The sequence below is a fragment of the Astyanax mexicanus genome, chromosome 3 (genome assembly GCF_023375975.1).
Source record: "Astyanax mexicanus isolate ESR-SI-001 chromosome 3, AstMex3_surface, whole genome shotgun sequence".
Taxonomy (NCBI): domain Eukaryota; kingdom Metazoa; phylum Chordata; class Actinopteri; order Characiformes; family Acestrorhamphidae; genus Astyanax; species Astyanax mexicanus.
This window is the reverse complement of record NC_064410.1, coordinates 44,399,579-44,427,259: the sequence shown is the minus strand read 5'-3', so window position 1 is coordinate 44,427,259 and position 27,681 is coordinate 44,399,579. Positions and strand designations below refer to the sequence as shown.

The 27,681-nt window shown below is 40.4% G+C and overlaps 1 protein-coding gene across 4 annotated transcripts in view; it reads right to left on the bottom strand.

Annotated features, from left to right (window-relative positions):
- ripor2 (RHO family interacting cell polarization regulator 2) overlaps positions 1–27,681 on the bottom strand; it is a 109,454-nt gene that overhangs the window by 47,752 nt on the left and 34,021 nt on the right. The window contains exon 1 of one of the 4 annotated variants that reach the window (XM_007249301.4): positions 24,059–24,299. The exons of 1 other annotated variant lie outside the window; for it this stretch is intronic. In XM_007249301.4, the coding sequence (XP_007249363.2) occupies positions 24,059–24,134 (76 nt within the window). In that variant the 5' untranslated portion in view covers positions 24,135–24,299. Of the gene's footprint in view, positions 1–5,396; positions 5,575–24,058; positions 24,300–27,681 lie in introns of those variants that run through there. 2 more of the 4 variants (XM_022683191.2, XM_049475363.1) reach the window with 2 other exon arrangements.

The following is a 27,681-nucleotide window of genomic DNA, read 5'->3' as shown; positions in this document are numbered from 1 at the left end:
CAAAAAGGCCTGGTTTTACTGTGATCTACAGTATTCACAGATTCTAGTATAACACAAGACACTAAATAACTTTATACATCAGCACATTAGCTCATTCACTTCTTCAATGTGAGTAATTTAGCTTATCTAGCCAAGACCCAATTAGTCTTAGCATCTTGTACATAATGCTGCAGTAAAACATACATTTTTATATTTGTGTTGTTATTGCTGCAGCAGTTTTGATGGCAAGTGCTTTGAAAGCTTGCCATAACCTTACAAAAACTGATAATCTGGTGTGCGACATTTAGCATCTAGGCCTAAAGCCAGAAAAAGCAGACAGTGGTTAGTGGTTAAAGTGCTGGATTATTGATCACAGGGTTGTAGGCTCAATACCAGCATCTGCTAAACTGCAACTGTAGGAACCTTGAGCATGATTGACCATTCAGAACTAAAAATGACATCATGAAATAGCAGCATGTAATTTGATTATTAAGTGTTAGCTCAGGATGACTTGTGAACGAACACACCTCTATAAGTTGTGAGGTGTTACTTTGTGAGTGAGTTTGAACAATGGCCGTCATTTTTGTGCGAAAGCAAAGTGAATTATCTGTCCAAGCGGGGCTTGAGAGCGGGATTCAGATGGATGGGACATGCAACATTTTTTGATCTACAGTGCCATGTGTGTACGGAAATACATTATAGAAAGCACATCCACATTCACATCAACATTTCACATCCAAATTTAATGCAGGAGGTCCATGGGACAAGGTAATCACATAGGACACAATACAAGCTTCTGTCCCATGACTTTTGGCACAGCAGTGTCTTTACACTTTATAATGGAGAACATAATTAGTCATGTTTAACTGATGTAGTGCAACAAATTATGAATAAAAAAAAAAGAATAATTGCATTTTTTTCCCAATACTAATGTAATCTGTTTCAAAATATCTATTTATGTAGAGTATAATGTGAAATGGTCTGTACATATCATCACATTGCCCATCCTATGACAATGTGCCTACATTAAAAGTAAAAAGGCTGTAAGGAAGTAGGACACATGCTATCCACAGAGGTTTCCTTAGGTCAGCCCACACAGGCTTTTACAAACCATACTAATGCTTCACAATTCATCATTCACAAAGAAGAGACATGCAACAGTGATCTAAACAACACAACAGCATAGCATAAAGCAGTACGAGATAAGCTCTAATGAGCAGAAGAAAGGCGTAACAAGCTGAAGCCATATCTGACACTAAAATAACACCAAAGCTCTCTCTTGACCTGCAGTTCACTGGGATGATTTAATTTAGCTCTTCTGGCTGTGATGCTCAACACACCACCCAACATCTGCCCATCATGAGCACAGGACAGCTCCAGATAAAAACTCCGAAGAGTCCTTTCATCCCTTCCTCTCTCTTTCAGGGAATCTCAGATATCTCTCACCCCCCCTGCCTTCCTCCCCCACTCTTCCCCCGCCTCTATCTCTCCCGAAATCCCCCTCCTCAGGCCCTCAGGACCAGGCGCTCTGACTGGGATTTGTCCAGACAAGTGCAGCAGAGCCACGGAGGCAGCTTAAACACAGATAACCCTGACAGGGCTCAGTCAGAAATCACTCTCCCACTCCCACTTTAAAAGAGACAGGATACAGCTGTGAGGAGCTGCACAATAGAGAAAACCCTCACCTTGGCTGACTGTGTGTGTTTGTGGGTGATAATTTTTATGTGGAACAGATGAACAGGCCCACATTGCTGGATCAGAGGAGGATGGGGGTCTATAGAGCAAGAGCATTGCAGGCCACCAAAAGCGAGACACACCAAGCTCAACAAACATCAGCTGTGAAAACTCAAGACACACCTTTCAAGAAGAAAGTTCAGAGCTGTGGAGATTTTTTTCCAGTTAAAAAGAACACAGAGTGTTACTGATGCAAAGCACCACGTTAAGTGCAGATAGTAAGATTTATGTACAGGCCTATGTAAAATGTATATATTTTATGTTTATAGAGAATATTTCAAAACAGAGTTGCAATGGGCCCAAGAATACATTTACATTAGCAGGTTAAGGTGGCCCAGGGCCCAATTTTTTGCCTGTATGTACACACAAACCGGATCTATTCAAATCTTAACCTCTTCCATATTGTGATACCTTAACTGGATACATATCTAATTTGTTGCTATGAAAGCTTAATAAGAGTAGTAAGAATGGTGTTGGTATTGTCATAATAATCTAATCAGTCCATCATTGGCAAACAAATATCTTTTTACATTGATGAAATCAGCCTGACCAATTTTTAGACATGCTCATTCTACATTCAGAGAAAAGTAATACTAGTAAAATACATCAGAGATTTATTACACTTTAGGATGATTTGTACATTTAAATGGGAGTACCAGAGAAGCCAAACAAAGCCAATTAGAAAAAAAAAAACTTAGATTAAAGTTCCCAGAAACTTCAAAGTCCAATAAAGGTTGCGTTGTTTAAACAGATTAGGTTAATTCCCATGATGTTATTCATTTGTTTGTACAAACATGGGTCATTTACAAGTGAAGGCACTTTCACACTAAAGACATCACACAAAGGTATGCATCATTAACGCACACCAATGTGAGCCATTTAAGGCAGAAATATCAGATCTGAACAGAAGACAACACTGCCCTGTAATAAGGACATAGCCCAAACGTCAATTATTAAAGTAAGACAGATTTCAACCTCCCACAAAGTATTTGCTTTTGCCTTCAACACTGATTTCAAGCTCAATCAAGCCTCTGTACAAATAAAATAAGTAATTCACTACTTCAACGAGTGGTTTAACTCTTATCATCTAGAGCCCACAGAATGATGTCAGTACCCAGAATGGCCCATTGTACCAAAAGCAGTCCTGCACTGAAACAACAAACAGAATCACTGCCTGACTCCATTCATTCCTGCCCACTGCCTCAGCAGATCTTCATCAGACTGATTAGCCTCTGAATCTTTGCTCAGAAACCTCAAACATAGAACAGCTAACAACATTTATTTTAATGCGACTTACATGACATTGGTCAGCGTGTCACAGTTCTAAATCAAAAGCTAGTGTGTGAGACTAGATCAGGTGGAAGTCTGATAGAGAAAAAGGAAAAAGGAGAGATAAACTGAAGCAGAGCATGATGGAATTTTGTCCCAGGCAATGGCCATGTTTTCAGCTGTAGGCCTTACTATCCCTTCCAATTTGCATTAAATACCTTCCAGAACTAAAACTCTGTGAGAAATAGAGCACATCACCAGCATTTACCCATATCCAAGAAAGCACATGGACATAAATGTCACACAGCTCTGCAAAACTGAAGCAACCATGAGATACATTTTACCTCCAGCCACAACTTGTGTTTGTGAGCAGCAATAACCAAAATAAAGCAAGAATTACAGAATTACTGTAATTACTTTAATTATTACACAGAGAACTCTAAAAGACACGTGAAACTATGAAACTTCAAGTTTCAGTGAGCTTCACTTTGTAGAACTCATGTAGTGTGTAATATTAATCTACAACCATACATAGGTGGGTGGATAGATGGAAAGAAGGATAAATAGACAGATTTCCTGAAGTAAATTGCAGCATCACATTAGCAATACAAATAATTGTGCTCACAACTTACAAATATTAAGAAGAGTAAGAGGAGTATAAACAGTATTAGCATATTTACATACAGAAAGCATTCAGGCAGACTGTGCAACTTCCAATCTCCAGTTGCACTAAAAGTTACGAGGGATTAGCCTAACCTTGTTCATGTTCTGTACTGAATCACATACTGTAATAACTGTATCTAGATGTTTCAAATGCAACACTTCAGTAAAACAAAAGCTGCCTGTTCCTGGTGTCTAGGTTAAAAAAGAATTCCTCCCTTCAGCCCAGCAGAGAACTTTTTCATAACTGCACAGCAGTGAAAGCAGCATACTACTGGCTTCCTCAATTTAAAAGGTTCACCCAGACTGCATCACATCTTGTTATTTTGGCATTACCAGCAGTAGGCTAAATAGCTAGTTAGCTAGAGTACTACATAATATTTACATACCTCAGCTTTCAAACATATAGTATTAGCCATGTTTGTGAGATCTTCTTGGATTAAGCATCCTCACATTGCACTAGTGTGCAATAGTCACAATAATGTGTAATCAAAGGATGTGATCAAATGTTTTGCTTCTTAATGCCTCTATCAGCATTATTTTCCATGACATATTTACTATAAGAAGATCTATGACTGCCATCAAACCAAGCTGAACTGCTTGAATTTTTGCACCAGGAGTGGCATAAAGTTGTCCAAAAGCAGTGTGTAAGACTGGTGGAGGAGAACATGCCAAGATGCATAAAAACTGTGATTAAAAACCAGGGATATTCTAACAAATATTGATTTCTGAACTCAATAAGAAAACTATGTGTATTCTTTACGTATATGGGGAACCCATTCATGAAACATATATAATAATACAGGAATTTTGACAAAAAAAAGTGTGTGATCTAGCTTCACAAAATTACATGTGTATCCAAGATTGACATAAAGCAAGGCTTTTGTTCAAATAAAAAAAATAGGTCAACATATATTACTACTACTAGTACTAGTGATACTACTACTACTACTACTACTAATAAAAATAATAATAATAATAATAATAATAATAATACAAAAAAGTACAACAAGAGGAAGAGTTGTGAAATACTGAATACGGTTACCACAAAACCGCGATATTTTTAAGACGGTTATCATATCGTGAAAAGTTGATACCGTTGCAACCCTACAAGTCTCCCAGTATCCATACACACCAATCACAAAGATCACAGAGAGACGAAATACCATAACTGCGCAGTAGTTAGCTAAAGAAGCACTAAACGCTTTACAATACAATTCTCAATATAGAGTCTGAAAGGGGACGTATAGATGAATGAAGAAGAATAAAAGAGTGGAAAAGCAGGGGGACCAAACTGACTGACCAAAACCGTGAGAGAAGGACAGATAAAAGACAACAAAAAGTAAGTTAGCTCTCTTAAAGGTTACTGTGTTTAATTCGCTAGGTTAGCTAACTAGCTAACAAGCTAAATCCTGTGAAGAGCTGTAACTAAGCGAAGTTACCCTAGTAACTAGGTTAGCAAACGTGACAGTCAGTCATGTTCATGTTTCAGAGCACAATAAAAGTATCGTTAGCTAAATAAACCGACATTTCGGGACGTTATGGGTGAAGACAGCGTTTCTGACCTTTCAGAAACAGATTTCCTGCCACCTCCAAGTAATATATGGACCAAAAAACACAAATAACAGCCGCTATAACTCAATAACCTAGTTAACCTAAGCTACCCCCCCCCCCCTGTCTCTTCTGACTGAAGATGGGAAACTCTAAAACCCATGAAAACATCTGCCACTAATCCTTTAAACACGTCTACTCACCGCTGTTGCTGAAAAAAAAAACTCAGTCCCAGTAAATCCCGTTCACTCGAACTGTCCCTGATCCATTCGCCCAAACCCGCCGAGCTGCTGCCCTCATCTAAACACTCACAGCGCTCAGCCTTGCCGCTCGTCTCTTTTACCCGCTGCAGCAGCGAGTGAATGGTGGAGCACAGCATCTAAACTCGTGCCTTCTCGAGTAGGTTTAAAGTGAACCACGCCCACCTTACTTGAGACGACCAATGAACAACAAGAGCAGCAGCAATTGGGCGGAGTCTGCATATGCCCTCTTATAAATATTCACCCCAACTCAAAGCTGCTGCTGTTGCCCAGTACATAGTAGTGTTAGGCTATAGCTTATGTAGTGGTTTGAAGCTGTAGCTGCTTAGCTTCGTGTTACTGTGGTATTTACTCAGCTGTCATGGGGTGTCCACACAGCTAGCCTGTCACAAAGGCAGCACCAGCACTGTGGGCACCAAAAATAGCCCAGTGTGCCTGAAGGCTACATGAAGCCTTCCTCTGGAGTGGAAAAGAATGCATACCACCTTCCCCTAACCAGCTTTAACACAGGAGACAACAGTGGCAGTTGTTCAGAGCAAATATAGACTCCAGTGCTTAAAATATTTGAGGTAAAATAAATCAAGACAAGACAACCATATTTACCGTACTTGAGCTTTTTTGGACACAATTAGAATGTGCCCTCTACCTTTAACCCATTGTTGCAGTGAACACACACACATTCAAAACAGTAAGCACTAAGTACAATACTCTTGGCAATATGACAAAACACTGAATTTAAATATACATATTTCACGATTACACTACTGCAACAAAATGAAGATTAAATTGTATTATTGCATATAATATGACATGGCACACTGACATGACATGGAGAGCTAAGGGCCTTTACTTAAGGTCCCAACAGTGGCAGCCCACAGCCCTGTCGTCAATAACCAGACATCATTTACATTGATTATCGATTGGTCAGTAAATAAGGTCACATAGATCATATACTGTGACCTCTTTAATAACATATTCTGCTCTAAATTCAGGGGTTTAACTTTAACAATGCCTAAACACTGTCATTGAACATTGTCTTCTTTTAAAAGTAAAACTGAGCTGTAAAATGGGCCAATTTCAAAACCACAAAACGTTAAGGTAATATTACGTTTAAATTCCCAAAATTTACACACACCCAGCCCACTAGTGAAAGCCCGTTTAGGTTAATTGCAATAGCTATTAGGAGGGGCTTCCTGTAACAAGCTTTACTGCACAAGGATGGGAAAACAAAGCCATGTACAATACTGGGAAGAGAGAAACATATGTGAGTAAAGAGAAACTGCATGGACAATTCAATGAAGCTAAATATTGCTGGCCAGATGCATGGCAAAAGCTAACCCATCCAGACTCTACTTACTACAACTACAATCTCTTCTTCTGAACACTGCTCAGTTAGGGTGCCCAGACAGATGCAGCACTATCCAGGTTGACTAACAAAAGTTTATAATAATAAAAGCAGAGCTCTTAATTGTTGTTCTTTACTTCCACCATAAAAGGACAATCAGTAAGTTTAACTTAAAAGCAAAATGACAGGGTTGTAAACAGTGTGGTAAAGCTGTATGAATTCAATAAATACAGTCTAAAATATAGATAAGATAAATAAAGCAATATAAAAGGTTCTAGGCAATTATATATCCAATGTTAGGGGAGCAGGACACCAATGCTGCCTTTAAGGTAATCATATTGGAAATAGTGTTTAGGTGAGCTCACCTGCCACAAACAATTTATGAGTGGGAAATTTAGAACAGTTCCAACTTTCTGAGTTGGGGTGTTACTTAAAAACAATAATTTAACAGCAACAGCAAAAAAGTTTGTTAATGGTTTACACTCATGCACACATGAAAAACACTTTTTCCTCAGTGTTAGTTTGGATGTTGTTGTACTTACGAGCTTATGGCCTTGAAGTCAGCATAAGAAGATATTACTGAAGATAATTAGTAAAATTTGATCTTGTTTTATGTATATCTCACTCTTTTGCTCACACAGCTACACAATCTACACACAGAGCAGAGTGAAACTCTGTGCTGCAGGAGAATTAACCCACATCAAAAGCACTTCACTTCAAGGTGAAATCGGTGCAAGCGCATTAAACTTTGAGCACCTGGGTGTTCTGTTCCCCCTAACCCCACTCTCTCCAACTCACTGAGGCTGTAACTTCGGCTCACTCCAACTGGTGACCTCATTGTGGTTAAAACTGACTTGAGAACAAAAGTATGCCCTCGTAGTGATGCTACATCAGTTCACAAGGCTGAGCCAATCTGTGTAGGCAGCCTTGGGCAGTGCAGCACAGACACCTCCACACGCCTCCTCTCTCAGCTGCTCTGAAGCTCATCCTGTAATTATGGCTGTCACCGGCAGCCTCCGACCAGCAGCTATATTTACTGGAGCTTCACACAAACTGCAATCAGGCTTAAAAGAGCCGTGTAGAACACCAGAGCTCTACAGCCACACTGGACCCCTGAAACCCCTGGTCTCAGTGTGTGTGATCAGGTGCTTTAATCCCATAATAAAGGACATCTTATAGGCTTATTCTCGGAAATAGGCCCGAATCAGTGAGGCACAGAATATGAGGGTCTAAATTTGACTCTATACTGAGCATCAGTAGACATTTCACACTGAGACTGTCCCTCTACACTAGAATGAAGAAGACTGACTCATAGAGGGATTAGCATGGTGGGTGGTGGTGGCTTCACTTACTGCACATACTGTACATTCATGTATATTTCCTCATATCTAAAATATATGCAGTGTGTGTCAATATATTTGCTTACAAATATTTTCACACACAGTTTATGGTGGTAATGTCAGTTTCACTCAAAAATACATATACGTAAACTATCCGTACGTTTTTTTTTGGACACCCATTCTAAGCATTCAGCTACTTTAATTTGCACCCATTTCTGGCACAGATGTGTAAATGTACACAGCAGGTTTATTTCCATTACCAATAGATTGGAAACTCTGAAGCAAATTAAGACAAGCTTATTGGCCAGATCTGCCCTGAGAGTTACAGGTAGGTAAGCAGGTAGGCAGATAGGTAGATTGATAGCAAGCTACACACTCAAATGGGAGTATTTATTAGCACAGGTAGAGTGATATAACCTTTGTTAGAAAGACTTTCCAAGTTAGAAACTATGGAAAAGATCTCTGAATGTATAGCATTGATTAATGGAACTGTAAAGAAATGATGGGGCTCCATCCAATTATAAAAGTTTTTGTCACTGAATGCAGTCAAAACCTTACAAAATTCTCAAAACTCTGGAAAAGTGTACCACAGTCAGTTACTCCAACAAAGCAGGATAAACTCTTTTACTCCCCCTGATTTTCGATGAAACCATACATAAACAGGTGTTCCAATACTTTTGTCCACACAATGAGTGTGTTATATACATTATGTGAAGTATAAGCAGCAATATCACAATATACACAAGATATACACTGATCATCTTATCAGTAAACTTCGGAAGCCCATAGGTCCATGGATACAACATGCCCAAAAACACCCCATAAGACTGGCCTGCTGTTCTGGAGATCTTCTTATCCAGTAGTCTAGCCTTCACAGTTTGTCCCTTGACAAAGTTACTTATGCTCCACCATTTTCCTGCTTTCATCTTTAACTTCAAGAACTGATTGTTCACTTGCTGCCTAATTAGTGTATCTAACCCCATGGTAGATGCCACTGTAAAGAAATCACCAAGAGATGTGTGAATTTACCATCAAAATATTAAACTACCTCACAAACCTGATATTTTTGATATTCTTCACCTTCAGTGACATCACCTTACAATGCTTTTATATTCCTATACAGATGTAAATATACACCACACCCATACAGATCTTATCTCTGTCCAGCATGTCAACCAACACCCAGCACTTCTTACCTAAAGCACTTGTGTTCACTTCCACTATGGGCTTTACTCAAAGAAGATTACATAGTCCATGGGTGAAAACAGCTGTGAACAAATGTGAGAGAATCTGTGTCTGGGTGTGTGGGTGGTGCTGTGTGTGGATGGGTGTGAATAGGTGTGAGTTGAGGTTAACTTGAAGAAGGGAAGGTGTAAGAATTTCTTAAAATTGCTCTTCATTTGTGCATGTTGCATAAAAGGATTAGAATAGGTTTCTTGGTTCCACATAACAACGATATTACATATGTTCCTGTAAGTTCTTGAAAACCCCATAACAAAATCCAAAACAGAGAATAAATACAACACAAAAGGAAAAGTTGATACAGAACTGAAAACTCAGAGTTACATTTACTTTGACTTTTATTTTGATACAGGCAGTGTGATCCCAAGATAGTTCACATTTTGTCTGGTCAAGTTGTATTAATCGAATTTATCTCATTTTTGTTATTATTCATTCATTCCAACATTTTTGGCCTGTAGCCCACTTTAAAATGTTTGGTGAATTACATTAAATTACGTAATTTGTAATTATTCAATTTTAGTGACGTCAACAAGCGATTCTAATTCATGGTATGGTACAAAAGCAGATATAATTACAAAGGCAAATAATTTCTTCGGTAAACCTTTGTCAAGCACAATGGAGCCGGGGTCTGTCATGGTATAAGGGTATGTGAGTACCCTTTTGTGATGGCAGTATTAATGCAGAAATGCATGTCTTAGAGAACACATTAGAGCAACACATACTGCTTTTATTATATGACTTATTTTCCAGGGATGTCCTTGCTTTTTTAACAAGACAATGCTAAACCGCATGCTGCACACATTATAGCATATTATTGCAAACCTTAAGATGTGTTTGCAGGAGGAATAGCTTAATCACTGGGTATCTTCAGTGCCATATTGTCTTTTAGGTGTTGTGAGAATGAACAGCAACATTAAAAATGGTTAAAAGCCCAATATTATATTTAAAATGTGTTGCAGGCCTAAAATGCAGGAATGGATGTACAAAACATCAATTATCTTGGTATCATACTGTCTTCAATAAAATAAAAGTCACAGTAAATGTGAGAAACACTGAACTTTTTTAATTGCCATTTTCCATACTGTCTAAACTTTTCTGATTTGGGGTTGTAGTATCAAAGTACATAGTAGAGAAAACATACAATTGTCGCTAAGGCTAGGATTGCACTAAATAGCCACCCTTTACCTTAATAACAGCTTCAGACACTTGGCATTTGGTTAAATGGTTTCAGTGGGAAATCATCCAACTTGTCTTCTCAGACTTTTACCTCACCTGGACTTTAGAATAGATGGCAGTTTCATTGCTATCTACGTGATTTTAAATTAAACACTTGAACAAATCATTTGAACCTTATAATTATTAAGCCAGACACAAACAGATCATATAATGGTGATTAAGAGATAGGTGTGAAGCACATGTTTTTGTCTGGAACAAGATACAATGGATCACCTGGGCATAAACATAAATCCTTTGACACAAATTTCATAATGAGACATCTGAAACCGTAGGAAATCATGCTTGTTCAAAAAAACATGTATATTTTCCCTGGCAGCACATTTAGAGAGTTAGTCAGGCTTGGTTAGATTATAGGCTGTCATGCCCTAAAGCACATCTTCTGTCTTTGGTCTTAATGACAGACTGAGCTGCAGGTAGCGCGGTGTGGTCCGCCCACCTCACGCAGCTGCCTGCGCGCGGCCTACCAGGTGTTAACACTGAGTTCATATGTGTGGAATGAGCTCTGTGTGTGGATGTAGGATCAGTGTTTATGTGCGGTTGACAACAGTAGAAGTGAAAAAAGACATGAAGCTGGTTCATTAGTCAGTGGGCGAGAGGATTAGGTTTTCTATCACCAACACTGATAATGAACCTATGGTTTCTTTGCTTTCATACCCCAAAGGCTCCACAGCCAGTAAGGAAGCTGCTCTGCTCATCTGTCAATGGCATGCCTGTGTTTGGCCTCCACGTTGTTTCTTTTCCCCCGCTGTTCAGAAAATAAAGAAAATAAACGCAGGCTCGTGTTTGTGGAAAGCACCGCTCGTCGGGACTAAAGTAGGTCAATGGTTACCGCTGTCATGAGGCTTTCAGACAAAAGTGCCACACAGGCCCCACAGACCACATGCACTAATAGTGGCTCCCTTGGGTGATGCAAGAACACTGCACCACAAAATATGATAGCTCTGTAAGCACCGTATAAATGAGTTTGTACCCAGAACTGATTTAGGGCTAATATGGGAAAGGAGCTCATTATCACTGGTTTGTTTTCACACACACATCTCTTTTTGAACCGTTTATCAATTGTGAAATTCCATGCATCACTTTTCTGTGTTTAGTGTGCAAACTCTTCAGCCGTTTGCTGTTTTTTATTATTTTGCTAGAATACAAACACTCAAGCGATGAGGAATTCTAAAGTATTTCACCATAAAGGTGTTCCGCCAAACAAGCAGCTGTTCTTGTATGAGAAGATTGTTATTCATGCAGGCCAGAGTAAGATGAGTGTTTATCACTATCTCAGTACCTGAGGTATGAAAGGTATGTTTTATTAGGATATACTAATGGAAAGAGAAGTAATGCGACAAGTTGCAGCAGTCACGTTACAAAATGAACCAATCACCCGTCCCCACATGCTGCAACAGGAGAGAATAACTTGTGTCTATACCTGCAATGGATCATGCCAGAGTCAGATTTCACCAATAGACAAATACATAGGGTTATACAGCCAAATTATACATATATGACATATTTGACATGCATCAAACATACCTCTTATATAAGTACACTATATAAACACAAATGTACTGGGACACCTGCTCATTTATTGTTTTTCATAAGTCAAGGTTATTAAGTAAAATATTTATTCAGCTTTTGTTGGAGTAACAGTCTCTTCCTTACATTGCTCTGAGGATATGATTGCATTGAATTGCAGTGACAAGAGCATTAGTTGGATCATCACCTGCCCACCTCATTCCTAACTCCCCAACTCATCCTTAAATTGGGATGAAGCACCACCATCATTAAAGAGAACACTGCTTCATAGCTTAATGCTCAGGTGGCTCAATATAACTCTAGCCTGAACCTGACATTATGCAAAATGCGTAATGAGTAATGAGTAATGTTTATCTTCTCCAGAGAGTCCTGTTCTATTGACAGTACTTCTCTACTGTGTTCATCTATACATCTGTATCACCAACATATGCAACTTAAAGTAGGGTAAAGCATATAATAGAAAGAGCATATACAAACATTCAAATTTAGTTTTCCGTGTCAAAGGTTTCTGTATCTACACAAAACCCTGTCTTCTTTATTCACATCATACATTGCAGCGTTTGGCTTTTAAACTTAAAGCAAAAGCTGTCTGAAGTCCAGTCAAAGTTCTTATAATTATCTCACTCTTTCAGTCTTAAATTCTCCACCAATAGCATACTTAGATGCTGATAGCATGATCTAAACTCCCAAACAAAAATATTCCCTTATGCAGATTTATTATCAATCTCTCTCCATCTCTCCTTTTCTCTTCCCGTCGCCCCCTCCCCATCTCTTCTTAATCCAGTGGCCCTACAGTCAGTGTGTTCACTGTGCCTGCAGCCGTGAGTCTTGAGCTGGCGTGACCAGGCCACGACTGGCTCCTTCGAACTTGCTCTGAGCATCACAAACTGTCACGCAAATCCAGTGTGTGTGTGGTTGTGTGTGTGTGTGCTGTGGAAATCTATTCACCAAAACAGAAACGCACACACAAACACACACACACTGCATCATCTGCATATGCACAACATGCCTGAACAAACAGGGAAGAGTTTGGCTTTCATGTGTCTGAAGCTGGGGAGGGTGAAACAGAAAGCTGGGGGGGGGGGGGGGGGGGAATAACAAGAAGCACTGTAATGCTGAGACACTCTCCAGCTACAGAGATGTTACAGAACTGTTACAGCAATTAGAGCCCACTTTATGAGAATGCTCTGCTAATGTCAATACAGATTATTAGATACTCCTCCAGCACACAGTGGTAACCACTCTAAAATCATTAGCAGTGTGACACACTCTGGCTGTCATAGTGAAAGAAGCAGCTGCACTGGATGATCTGCCCTAATTTGCTTTGTGAAGTTCCTCACACACATGCTGATGAAGTCTGAGTCTAATACCAGGGTCCGGTTGTACTGACCACAGGGCTTTAATTGTCCAAGGCCCTCCCTATTATTTATCTTTGGCTATGGATGCACTATATAATGTGATGACTGAGCGTGTTGTTCAGCCTATTGTGAGGCTGAAGCCTGTGTTAGTTCAGAGCCAGTGCTGATCCATAGGCTTACAGATAGGATCTCCAGCACCAGTGGTGATGGTACAGCCTACACCAGTAGATCCCCTCTTCCATCCACACCTCCATAAGTCACAGATCGCTTGATCAGGCAGCCGTGCTGTGAAACCAGACGCCTGCTCAGCAAAGCTCTGCGCAGACCCCTGAGAGGATACAGTTCCCTCATCACCAACGCGAGATGGATTTAGACAAAGACCAGCAGAATAAATGGGTTTGTGAAACCCGATCCGGCTTTTTGCATGCTCCTTTACTGGTTCAGTTGAATGCTCAGCACATGGCCACAGCTGAAGGGGGAGTCGGTGCAAAATCTGGGCTTTCTTTGACTCTGATATTTGATCCACTAGGGGTCTTAATCTCTGACCTTGTTACTAGTACTTCAATTAAGATTCCTTAGAGAGTGATTTAATGCGTAGCCAAGGGGGCAAGGGGATTTTGGGGGATGCTTTCAACACACAAGACCTTGCATTTACAGTTAAAATGGACGTTGCTATATATATATATATTTTTTTTGCAATTAGTTTTTTAAGGGCTGCTGAAATCAATCAACACACAGTTAAAATTATACTTACTGAAAACTATTTTAGTGGTGCTTAAAGCTCCAAAATGTCTTTTAACTTGTCAAGGCCAAATAATCTTAACTTCCTGTTAGTGAACATGATTGACAGCTGATAGCATCTGTGTGCCCACATTAATAGGTTTGTTTAACCGCACAATTGCTGCATTCCATTTGAACTCACATGGCGGAATTTCCAAGTTCCAAGTATGTCATTTCAACTGTAACGCCCCCACAAATCGGATTTCCATCTTAGACAGTTGTGAAAGCTTCACCAGTCCTGAGTAAAGAATCCAAGATGGCTGTACCGCATTTTAGCAGTAGTTAATGAAGTAGTATTATACAGTTTATTAGCACTTCTGCCTATTTGTTCATCATTCTTAAATCAGTCATGCACACAGTACTTTCCGGTTTCTATCAGTGAACATGTTTCCATGGTGATTGTATGTGCAAAATACCACTTTATATGTTATCAACTGTTAATGTTAACATTTATACCCTTGGACTTAAAAAGGGGAACATATTCTTTACTGGTAAGTAATTGTCGAACCAATTGTGGTAAACTCCAAAGTCTTAAATGATTTTTGATTCTGAAATTCTGAAGTTGTGCAAAATGATCATAATGTGTAAAATGCAGTCATCTCATGATTTAATTTCCAGCTCAAAATCTGATAAAAATCAGATTTTTTGTCCTAATGCGACATATATCTGATTTATCCAAACTGCAATTGCAAATCCTGTTGCATCTGTTCATGATCAAATTTTAATATTCAGTTTTCCTTCACAACAAACAACAGAACATTGTTTAATTGGAGTAGAATACTTGATGAGGAGTTGGAATTTGGCAAAATATTGGCAGCATAGCAAAATAACATAGATGACACTTGCATTACAAATGCATGACAGATAGAGGTAACTTTATTAATATTAACCAACAAGCCAAATCCAACCTAAGCGAAAATGGGAAATGATCAATGAGGCTCGTAATGTAAATGTAGTCTAATTTAATTAAAATACATAAAGTACAGGGAGAGTCAAAAGTTGCAGAACAGGGAAAAAGAATATAAACGAAAAAAAAAAACATACATATCTGAATACCTCAGCAAGTAAATAGTAAGAGGGCTATCTTGCAGTAATGTTGCTAGTGGAACTGGTGCACTACTTCAGAATTCTTCAGTATAACCTTAATCATCGGCTATATGGTTAACTGGCCTAAGCAATTTGGTCAAGGTCAACAAAAAAAACCTCAGCAACATACAGTATGAAGCCAGCCAGAGCATTTTTAAGTTCATACATCACTGGATACCAGCATGGTTGGGGAGGAGAGTACTTAGTACCCAGCGTTGTAAAGAGAGCAAACAGAAACCTGCAATAGGCACTAAATAGCAAAGGGTGAGGGAGATAAGGCCATTCGTCCCACACAGAGAATCATAGGTGGACAACATAACTTTAATTCATGGCTGTCCCGTATTACCCACAAAGGACCAGTGTGTCTAACGGGTTTCATTCCATACAAGCTAGATGACTCTTGACTTCACTTTTCACTTTATCAACTGGTCTCTTAGTCAACAAAATGAGTTGGAATGATGACTTGCATCTATACTGGTCTTTTGCCCTGAAGCGTAAACACTCATTCTATATTTAACTGCTCCATTCCTCATGTCTATATCTATATTCCAGCCCACTAATGGAAGTTCCCATTCTGAAATTCACACTTGTGCTTTTTGTACTTGCCTATCTGGTTCTATGCTTTCCAGGAAGTATTTAATGGTGTCAAATGTACAGCTGAACTATGACACACTAAATGCATAATTTCCTGAATGCTGAATCAGGGTAGAATTAAGTTAAATATATTATAATCACATGATTGTCATAAGAATGTTCAAAGTAATTGGACAGTGAACTATTTATGAAATTTTATTTAATGATGAACAGATGGCAGTACATTACACTTTAAGATAAAAGGCATATTTGAAAGGTTTTATATCAACTAACAAATTTATTTACAGAACCTTTGAACCAGACACAGAACAGTTTAAGCATTCAACTGCTTCTTTAAGGTGTTATTGTCCTATGTAAAACCCTTGTCTTCAGAGTGTAGTGGACAAACCTTCAAAATGCTTTTAACAAACTTACAGCAGATCTAATAGGTGAGAAAACTCATGGTTGGGTGAAGAACATCTTATTTGATTCTCTATCCTGATTCTCTATCCATGGATTTTATACTTGTATCTTGTTCACACAGGTAAATGAAACCTTAACCTAATATTCATACCACCTAATATTCATCATTTGAGGTGTGCTATTACAACAGGACAATGGTTGTCCACATATTGGTGCCATTTCAAGAGCTTGGCTTAAACACACTGCCTTGCCAAAATAAAAAGTCGCCACCAAAAAAAAAAAAGGTCACACACTCTAATATTTCATTGACTTGCCTTTAGCTCCGATTGCGGCACGCATTCGCCGTGGCATTGTTTTGATAAACTTCTGCAATGTCACAAGATTTATTTCAATTTTCAATTTATTTAATTTTTCACTAAGATCTTGCAGATTCTCAATGAGGTTAAGGTCTGGACTCTTTGGTGGCTGATCCATGTGTGAAAGCATGTGAAAAAAATCAGTATATTCAGGTAGTCAGCTGACCTCTGATTCTTTAAGCACATACTGTTGCTGAACCTAGACCTGACCAACTGCAGCAACCCTACATCATTTGCTAGGTTAAATCCAGGTGGCGACTTTTTTTTTTGGCCAGGCATGGCCAGCTGTATCACCAGGCCAGCTGTATCACCAGACCTGTCCCTGATTAAAAATGTGTGGATGCTATAAAAACACCCCTTCTGCAAAATCTGCACAAACTGCATGAGAATATCTGAGCTGCATGGGATGGGTTATGGCAGGACCCATTAGACATGTTTACAACTCCATGCCAAGACTGCATGTTGCATTAAACATGTGTTACACACACCCATATCAGTCTTACATGTTAATCATTTGTTGTTCCTAGTAACCTTTATCTTCCTTCCGAATAGCATTGCAATTTAAAACTTCCTTCTGGGTGTAACTATTTTTGAAACTATTTGAAACTAGTTTATTGATGAGTTCTGCTACCTCAATATTTGTTTCCTCACCTCTAAAAAGCTCCATTGCCGTTGTCATCCATTTCCCCACCTCCTCTGCAAATGTCTTGATGTAAAAATCTAACAAAATCCAATCTGGCAGTTCAGACTGAGATGCACTGCAACTGGAATTGCAACTGACATTGAAAATGCCAAATTAACTGCTGCAACACAGCAATTAGATCTGTGTCACATATGACATAAAATATTTTGATTTTAATTTAGACCACCTTTACTTGCAGTGTGAATAGTCAGAAGTCGTGAATTTTTACACATCTAAGGTCTAGCCAGTATCTCCTGAAGAGAGTGGCAGCTCAAGCCAGACATTTCAGTTTGAACTCCAGCAAGATGCCTCCACATATCCCAGGATTGACGTTGTATCTTTCCCGTTAACAAACCAGAAAGGGAGCGCTGACAAGTGACGCTGTCATACAGTCAACAGAGAGGTCTTCCTTATGTAGAATATTGGTGGTGAGATTGCCTGAGGCAGAGCAGGTGAAGGAATTCACAGAGCTAAGGCCTAGAACTGCTGAAGATATGATGATTAATATTTATATAAGTAAGGTTTGCAGCAGAAAGATAAATGGCTTCTTTGACACGTCTCAGTTCGCCAGCAAAGGTTAGCACAGTTCATAAATACCTATAGTGGTGCGAGTGGTGGCCGGGAATGAGGCAATCATTGCTCACTCATGCTCTAGCTTGTAGATGTGTAGCAAAAATGTATTTTTTTTATTTACATTCCGACTGCTGCAAGGCAGTAAACTGGTACAGGCAATATCACTAAAGTTTCATACAGTAAAAAAGGGATGTTTTCACAGTGTGATTTATAATTTACTTCTTATTATTATTACTTTCTGACAGATTTTTTTGTGCATGACTCATCCCATAATTTTCAAGTTATTTACACAGTTTCAATTCCAGATTGTTCAGTGTGGTTGTGCAATTTTGGCATGTATGCAACTTTTCGGTCACTTAAGAATGAAATGGGAGCATCTAATTTACATCTGCTTAACCGATTAATGATTAATCAATTCAGATATGCTACCTCAGGGCAGGCTGCCAAAAACAAATTCACTATTGTCATTTATCATTTATTTGTTTAATTTCCATCTCTCTTTACTCACATTCACTTCTGTCAAGTTTAGGCTCTACTTAAACCCTGTCTCTCTTTTATTTGACAGCCAACAAACTGCATGTACTCCTTTAGAACAGGCCACAGCGCTCTAATCCACAATCACACTGAACCACACTCATCTATTTGTTGTTTTTTCATTCCTTGTTGATCCCATTAATTGTTACACACACCCAAGCCATAGGGTGTTTCTGTCCTTAAGGCAACCAAACTATAGATACTGTATTAGGGCAGGTAACTGAGATGTAGTTCACAGCTTAAGCGCACTCCTCTATTTTGTTTTTTTTTATCCCTCTTTTATCCTTTTTCCAATTTAACTGCTAAACCATTCTATGTTTCCTTCTATAATTAAACTTTTCCAGTTCATATTTATCTTCTTATTTTTGTAACTCATCCTGTACATTTATAGAGATATACAGTAGATACTGTTCCAACTCGAGATTGTTAAGTCTAATTGTACAATTGTTTTAGCCGCCAAACAGCTTGTTCTCATTTGGCACATGTCCCCAAGTTCTAATTCACAGCCATGCTGACCTCCACCCATCTATTTGTCATTCTTTCATCCCTCATTCATCCTATTCATTTTTGCACATGCCCAAGCCATAGAGTTCCTGCATCTCAACAGCCACCAAAGGCACGTTCCTAATCCACTAATCCAAATTCTAATCCATACCAATGCTGATCTGCAATCTTCTTCTATTTTTTTCTATTATTCACTCCCATTCATTTTCAAACACACTCTAGACAAGAGTTTTTGTGTATTGACAGCCTCCAAACTCCTTTAAAGCAGGTTCCTACATTCTATTCCACAGCCATACAAATTCACACTTATCTGTTTATCGTTTTTTCATCCCTCATTTCACCAGTTCAGCTGCACAATTCATTCCATTACATTCAATCTATTTCACACGTTTATCACTTTTCTCTCACTATTGCTCCAAAAATGACCCCCATGACCCACTTCTTCTCACGCTCTTGGCTTTTATTGATAATATCGGCAGGGTGACTAAGGCTCATGTTCCAGATAGTTGGTTCTGCCCTTAACCTTCTGGCACTGGCAGGAACTCCTATGGACCAAGAAACAGGCTTCCCTCTTTCCTCCAGGAACCACAGGCGGTCTTGTGCAAAAAAACCTCTGAATAACTCATGAAGTGCCCACAAACAGGAGTCAAAGGCCCCCATTGTGTGTACTTTTCACACAATAAAGCGGCCTTAAAGCTTCCCGGATTTTTTTTTTTTTTTTTTTTGCCCTGACACGATTGAATTAGGTTAATGAAAAAAGTTTCTGAAGGCTGCACTCTTAAAGTTTGCAGGGAGAGGGAGAGAAAGTGAGCTGAGTTCACTGGGACTGGAGGGTGGGTTTGGCTGGCTGGCTGGCCGGCTGGCAGACTGTTGATTAGATTGGAGAAGCATAAGGAAGTCTCTGGAGCCAGTTCCTCAGGTGTGAGGAGGAGTTTTGGTCCCCTCGGAGGCTTCAGAGAAGATTGTGAACTATACACCTGTACCTTGGATGTACCTACATGCCTGTGCAGGCTGATAGACTCTTAGCTGGCAGAGGGTCTTATAATGCAGCCATTAGACTCAACTGATTTACAGTGTAAACCCAGTGAAATATGGTATTAAAACATGTTTAGTTTCCCTTTCCTTTCTGAAAAAAGGCTGTTCTGTGACTTATGACCATGTAGATTATACAGCTTTCTGAATCAGTCTGAATGATTTTGCTATTTATAGGTATATGTTTGAGTAAACTGAACATTGTTGTTTTATTATATAATCTACAGACAACATTTCTCACTAATTCCAGATAAAAAAAAATGTCATTTAGAGCATTTATTTGTAGAAAATGAGAAATGGCTGAAAAAAACAAAAAAGATTCAGAGCTTCCAGACCCCAAATAATGCAAAGAAAACAAGTTCATGTACATACATCAATATTTGGTGGAATAACCCTAGTTTTAAATCACAGTTTTATGCATCTTGGCATTATATCCTCCACCAGTCTTACACACTGATTTTGGATAACTTTATGCCACTCCTGGTGCACAAAATTCAAGCAGTTCAGCTTGATTTGATGGCTTGTAATCATCCATATTCCTCTTGATTATATTCAAGGTTTTCAATTTGGTAAAATCAAAGAAAAAAAAATTGTGGTCACTTATTTTTTCCTAGAGCTGTATATCAATGACCTCTACTTTCCTATGAATGAAGGTTCCTAACTGCATACTGGCTTCGATGTATGAGTCTAAGGAAGAACCTTACTTTACAGAAGCTTTTACTCAGACATCTAGCATAAGTTTCCATTCTTCTGTTTAATGCTGAGGCTAACTGCATATTATTATTCATAATTCTCTTAACTTGCACAGTTATTGTTCTGTTATTTGGTGTCAACCACAGGAGGATAAGTTCCCCTTTTAAATCCTGGTTCCTCTTAAAGTTTCTTCCTCTCACATATAGGATGTTTTTCCCTGTTACTGTTGCCCTTTGCTTGCTTAGAACGGCTTTGGCTTGGATTTCCACTTCTACTACAAAAAAGTAGAATTGAAAAGTAGAGATACACTATACTGTATGTCCAAACCTGTGGACGCCCCTTCTAATGAATGCATTCACCTACTACTAGAGACTACTACTAGAGAAGGGTCACCAATAGAATAGGGTCACCAATAGAACTCAATCACATCTAAGATTGTTAAAATAAGCCCGAGATTCAAGACAGATAAGATGTAAACAGGATAATAGTTCTGCTTGTGAAGCCTATATGTAAGTGCCCCTCTCTTTCTCTTTCTCTCTCTCAGTCATTTCCATATTGTATGGCTGAATGGAGAGTTGGGTCATTGGCTTTCAGTGAGCACTGGCCACACCAGATGATGACAGTTTCAGCATTTGGAGAACAAAAAATAGCAGAGTTAAAGTTCACTGAAGCGTCTAAATAAATGTCAGCACACTATTTCTTCAGCAGTGAGCCAAATCATTTTAAAGGCAGCCGCAGCCACAGCAGCAGCAGCATTGCCAAACAACGTTTAAATGCTCATGTGTGATGAGTTGAGATGATAAGATCCATTTCACAACACTTCCTCTTATTCTTGGCATTGTATCATTTTGCTGCCTTGTAGGAAGTATTACATTACATTACATTACATTACATTACATTTGGCAGACGCTTTTGTCCAAAGCGACTTACAATAGTCAAGTACAATGTAAAATAAGTTTAAAGGTAAAACATCTTTGGATAGGGATAAAAGGAGGTCAAAGGGGAATAATAGGATAGAGGAGTGAAGGAGGGGAAGAAGGAAATGAGGTTAGAGGTATTAAAAATTCAACTGAGAACAATTAAATGTTCAAATGGTGCAGTGTTTCATGCAGCATTATTCCCAATTTGAGGGAGATTTAGCAAATTATTTGGCGCACTAATCGTGTGTGCAACCCAAACCTCTCTCTGTATCTCTCCCAATAGAGCAGTAGCTATGTGTGCAGTTCTTCTATCTTAAACAGTGTAGAGAAGATAGAGGAAGCTCATTTAAAAAGCCTCATCTGCCTCATGGCCATATTTCCATGCTACATGCTCATGCACATAGTGACAAATTAGCATTTTATTCATCTAGATAAATGGGTCATCCACAGATTTTGAAAGGCAAAGCAAAGTTCTTGTTCTATGTAGAACTACATGTACATTGTCATGCCAAAATTCATGGTACAGCAGCGTGTAAATTGTAGGTGAATGAGGTTGATCATTTGTCAGCATGCTCATGGCAAGGCAATGTGAATTATCGGAGTTCAAATTAAGATGGGGCATTTTATTTCTTAAGTTGTGCAGACATGTAACACTCAATCCACAGTGTCACATTTATATAATCATCATCATATCATATTTTTAGCATCATATAAGGCATTACTACCCACAGTGGACAGCACAGTGGATGATAATGATAATGACCAGTGGCATCTGGCTAAAACTGCCTATGCAAACTGACTTATCGCAGAAATCCCATCCATATTCAATACAGCAGGCCCCACACATACTCTATATCTAGCAGGTCAGTCCAGTGCGTATTTTAGCTTTAGCTGATAATAATATCTCGCATCATCCACCAGTGCACTCTGCTTGGATTTATGCAGGTGGGAGTTACACAAGAACACCCACACACCACAATCTGCATTCTGAAGATGACCAAATAAAAAAAATCAATGTTACCAGCAGCAAAATAGCTCCTTCATACATAAAATTACCATTTTCACTCTGAAAATGTTTAAAAATCAGTTTTTTTAGAACTGTTTCTTGATTTAATTATGTTGTTATATAATAGCCATTAATGAGTGCATGGCATTTGTAACATTTGGAAGTTGTTTAGACTTGAATACTGTCTCTCAGTAAAAAACGCTTCTTTAATTCTTTAAGAATTACTAATCAATAAATACATGTGCAAATCAGTGCAAACTAACTGAACTGTTCCTAAGCTACAAGAAAGTGGGAAAAAGCCTGAAACCATTAGTAATGGCTGACGTTACAATGTTATATAATTTAATACTAGATTATACTTTATAACTATTGGCTGCAGATTTGTTAAGATACACTATAAATTAAAATGTTTGTGGATGCATTCAGCCACTTTAAGTTGTACCCCTTGCCGACACAGATGAACAGATACACACACACAGCTTCTCTTGTCTAGGACCCTAAAAAAGAAAGGTTTCTAATCTGTTCTTGATTTAGATATATTGTTATAGGATAACCATTTATATAATAATATAATTACCTCACCTATGGAACATTGGGAGGTTGTATAGACTCACATATTGTATCTAAATTGCATAATTTTTTCATTAACCCCTAATGCTTTGGGATATTTGTTACACCTTAAGGATTATTAATTGATAAATACATACAAAGCAATGCAAACCAACTGAGTTTACAAGGGTTAACTGTAATGAAAGGTATTTTAAAGCAATCAAAAGAAACCAGAATTATTCTTTAGCATGTCTCCAAGAAAACTTAAACACAAAATCAATGCAAACTATTCCTAAGTCTCAAAAATGGGCATAGAAGCCTGGGATTAATAAAAGTATGTAATATAATATATGTCAATAAAAAAAATAAAAAAAAAAGATACATATTTTTGGATGTATTGTTTTTGGATAACTTTTAATTAGCACACACCCTTGGAACAATAGGCTGTTCTTTAGATTCATTCTATGCATACTATATCTACTATATGCACTGTTACTTTAACAAATTGATAAATGCATGCAAAGCATTGCAAACAAGAAACTGTTTGTAAATAAGGAACCAGGAAGCACTAGTAACTAGAGGAATCATGTACAGAGACCAATTTTAAAGAAAGCAAAAGCTTCAAAATTTTCTTCAGCATCTCTCCAAGAAACATTTAGCACATCTATTTTTTAATATAGCATTAAACACAACAATCACTCAGATCTACTCTACTGAGGTAAATCTGTCCAATCCGCTTCTTTCACTCACTATAAAGTGAAAGTTCCACAGTCCCCACACTCATCCCACCCTTCTACTCCATCACCCCAGCCCCTCATGACCCCCATGACCCAGGATGTACCCTACCATCGAAGAAGACATCCTCCGCCTCCTCCCGCATCAGTTCATTCAGGTCATCCTCTGTTATGTCGCACAAGGCCATCCCTTCTCCCTGACTTTCTGTTTCTGTCTTTTCCCCTTTCAGTAAAACTGATCACCCTCCTCAGCGATGACAAGCGTGTCTGCCTTCGGATGCTCTTCCTCGGGCCGCTGTGAAGCTGAACGTCAGCTGGAGCCTGAGCAGTGACGGTGCTTCTGCTCACTGCACAGGGGTGAGTGTGAGTGTATGTGAAATGAAGAGAGAGAGAGAGAGATAGCCCACACCACCCAGGCCTGCTTTCATCAACAGGATGATTTCATAATCTCCTGTGCGAGCGTTATGTGAGAAGTCGAGAAGCGCACACTCTGAACGTGTGTATGTGTGTGTGGGTGGGGTGTGTGTTGGCAAACATGAAAAGTGTGGCATATGAAGTCCAAGGCAGGGTGAAGGCCCGTGAGTGTGTCAAAGCCTGCTGATTAGAGGGCTAAACCAGCATGTTCACATCAGCAGGGGTTAAGTGAGAGGTGTTACAGTGACCTGCGTTTGACCAGATCTTGCTGAAGGGTGACAGAACGTTAGGTTATGAATATAACCCCTGTTCCCTGAAGGAGAGGAACGAGGTACAACACATAATGTATGGGATATCACGCCCTTGCGTGTCTGGCTGAAGACACCTTTAATCACGCCTAAAAGGCAGATGATGCATAGTGACGAGGGCAGGAGGGCCCGCCCCCTGCATATAACCCCACGTCACCAGCATCACTCCTCAGTTCAAGATGCTGCTCTTCACTGAGCTAACAGCGAAGCGGGGCAACCTGTGTTGTACCTCGTTCCTCTCCTTCAGGGAACAGGGGTTATATTCATAACCTAACGTTCCCTTTCAGTCGATTCACTCGGTACAACACATAATGTATGGGACCTATATACACGCCCCGCGGAGCAGACACCGAACCAAGCGGGCACACTAGAGCACCCCAGACCCCGAAGAAAGAACAGCATGAGCTACTGAAGGGGCCACCACATCTAGGCGATAGAAGCGCACAAAAGTATGAGGTGATGCCCAGCTGGCAGCAGCGCAAATGTCTTTAACGGAGACACCCTTAAAAAGGGCCCACGATGCAGCCATTCCCCTAGTAGAATGAGCCCGCACCCCCACAGGCAACTCCAGACCCTTGCTGTTATAAGCTAATGCAATAGCTTCCACAACCCAGTGAGAGAGACGCTGCTTAGACAGAGCCCTGCCACGAACTGGGTTGGCAAAACAGACAAAAAGCTGGTCACACCCACGGAAAGCCTGAGTACGATCAATGTATGTACGCAGTGCACGCACAGGGCAGAGCGTGTGCATTTTTTGCTGCTCCTCAGAAGCAAATGGAGGATGAGAGAAAGAATTAAGCTCAAAGGCTAGTGAACTATAAGACATAGGCAGCACCTTTGGCACATACGCTGCATTAGGGCGTAATGTAACCTTGATGTCCCCTGGTGCAAACTGGGTACATGAGGGGTGCACTGACAGAGCATGAAGATCACCCACACGCTTAGCAGAGGCTAAAGCAAGCAGCAGAGCCGTCTTATACGAAACATATTTCATGTCTACAGAATTTAGGGGCTCAAATGGAGGCCCAGACAGGGCTTCGAGCACAATAGTGAGGTCCCAGGGAGGAACGGCTGGCCTAGATACAGGCTTTAGACGTCGCACTCCCTTTAAGAAACGTATAGCTAGGGGGTGTGCCCCAGGCGACAATCCCCCAAAACCAACATGACAGGCTGATATAGCCGCCAAATATACTTTTATTGTCGAGAATGAGAGCCCACGCTCCAGTAACTCCTGAAGGAATGTCAAAACATCCACAATGGAACACTGGAAGGGAATCAAATTTCTTCCCTGACACCAGTGCTCAAATGCACGCCATTTATAAGCATACAAACCTCTTGTAGAGGATGCCCTTGCACACTGAATGGTAGCCACAACATTAGAGGGCAAACCGCTGGCCATCAAGGCAGACTTTTCAGCGGGTAGGCATGGAGACACCACAGCTCTGGCCGGGGGTGAACAATTTCCCCTCCCGCCTGAGACAGGAGATTCGAGTGAAGTGGGAGAGCCCATGGATCTCCTGCAAGGAGACTGATTATTTCTGCATACCATGGTTTTGATGGCCAGCAGGGAGCTACAAGTATCAGAGAGAGGTTCCCCTGGCGCACCCTCTCCAGTGTTGGCATGATCAGCTCCACCGGGGGGAATGCATAAAGCAGAGTGTTGGGCCAGAGATGTGCCAGTGCATCCACTCCCAGGGGAGCACCCTGGTCTGCTAGAGAGAAAAACAGAGGACAATGCGTGTTTTCTCTGGATGCGAAGAGATCTACGTTGGCCCTGCCAAACCGATCCCAGATCTGTTCCACCACCAGGGGACTGAGTCTCCATTCTCGAGCTGGAGGACCTCCCCTGGAGAGGAGATCCGCACCCAAGTTCAGGCGGCCTGGCACATGTGTCGCCCTGAGTGAAAGTAGGTGAAAACTGCTCCACATTAGAAGGGAGTGGGACAGATTCAGAAGCAGGAGTGACCGCGTGCCCCCCTGCCTGTTTATGTAAGACACCACGGTGGTGTTGTCTGTTCTGACTAAAACATGCTTCCCCCTCAATTCTGAGAGGAAGCGCTTTAGGGACAAATGGACCGCGAGCAACTCCAGACAGTTTATGTGGAGGGAGCGCTGCGCTGAAGACCACGCCCCCTTCACAGCTGCCCCGTTGCACACTGCACCCCAGCCTGTCAGGGACGCATCTGTTGACACTACCACGCGAAACAGAACTCTGCCTATAGGCGAGCCCTGGCAGAGCAGGCGGGGCTCTCTCCAAGGAGATAGTGCTTTCATACAACCCTGGGTCACAACTATCTTTTTCTGGAGATGGTGTGAGGCGTTCAGGCGGTGTGATAATAGCCAGTGCTGAAACGCACGCATTAGAAGTAAACCCAGCGGAACTACCGCTATCATTGACGCCATTTGACCCAACAGCTGGAGAAATTGGCGAAAACGTAGACTGCGCGCCAGCTGAAACTGCGCGAGGCAGTCGCGGAACGCACATATTCTGCGCTCTGACAGACGCGCTCGGCTGGTGAGAGAGCATATTTCCAACCCCAGAAAAGACAGCTTCTGGCTGGGAATTAGAGAGCTCTTTTTCAAATTCACCGAGAAACCCAGCCGCTGAATATGGGATAACACAGCCCCTGTGTGCGCTAAAGCTTCGTCCCTCGACCGTCCAATTAGAGCCAGGTCGTCTAGATATGAAAGCACTCGCACTCCTCGCATCCGCAGAGGAGCGAGAGCTGCTTCCACACACTTCGTAAAAGTGCGCGGGGCCAGAGAAAGCCCGAACGGGAGAACGAGCCACTCGTAAGCCACGCCCTCGAAGGCGAATCTGAGATAACGTCTGTGATCTGGATGGACTGCAATGTGAAAATATGCATCCGTGAGATCTATAGACGTGAACCAATCCCCCGGGCCGACCGCGCGAAGGAACTGGCGAAGTGTTAGCATTCTGAATTTGAAAACTCTTAAATGCTTGTTTAATGTTCTTAAATCCATAATTGGACGTAACCCCCCGCCCCTCTTC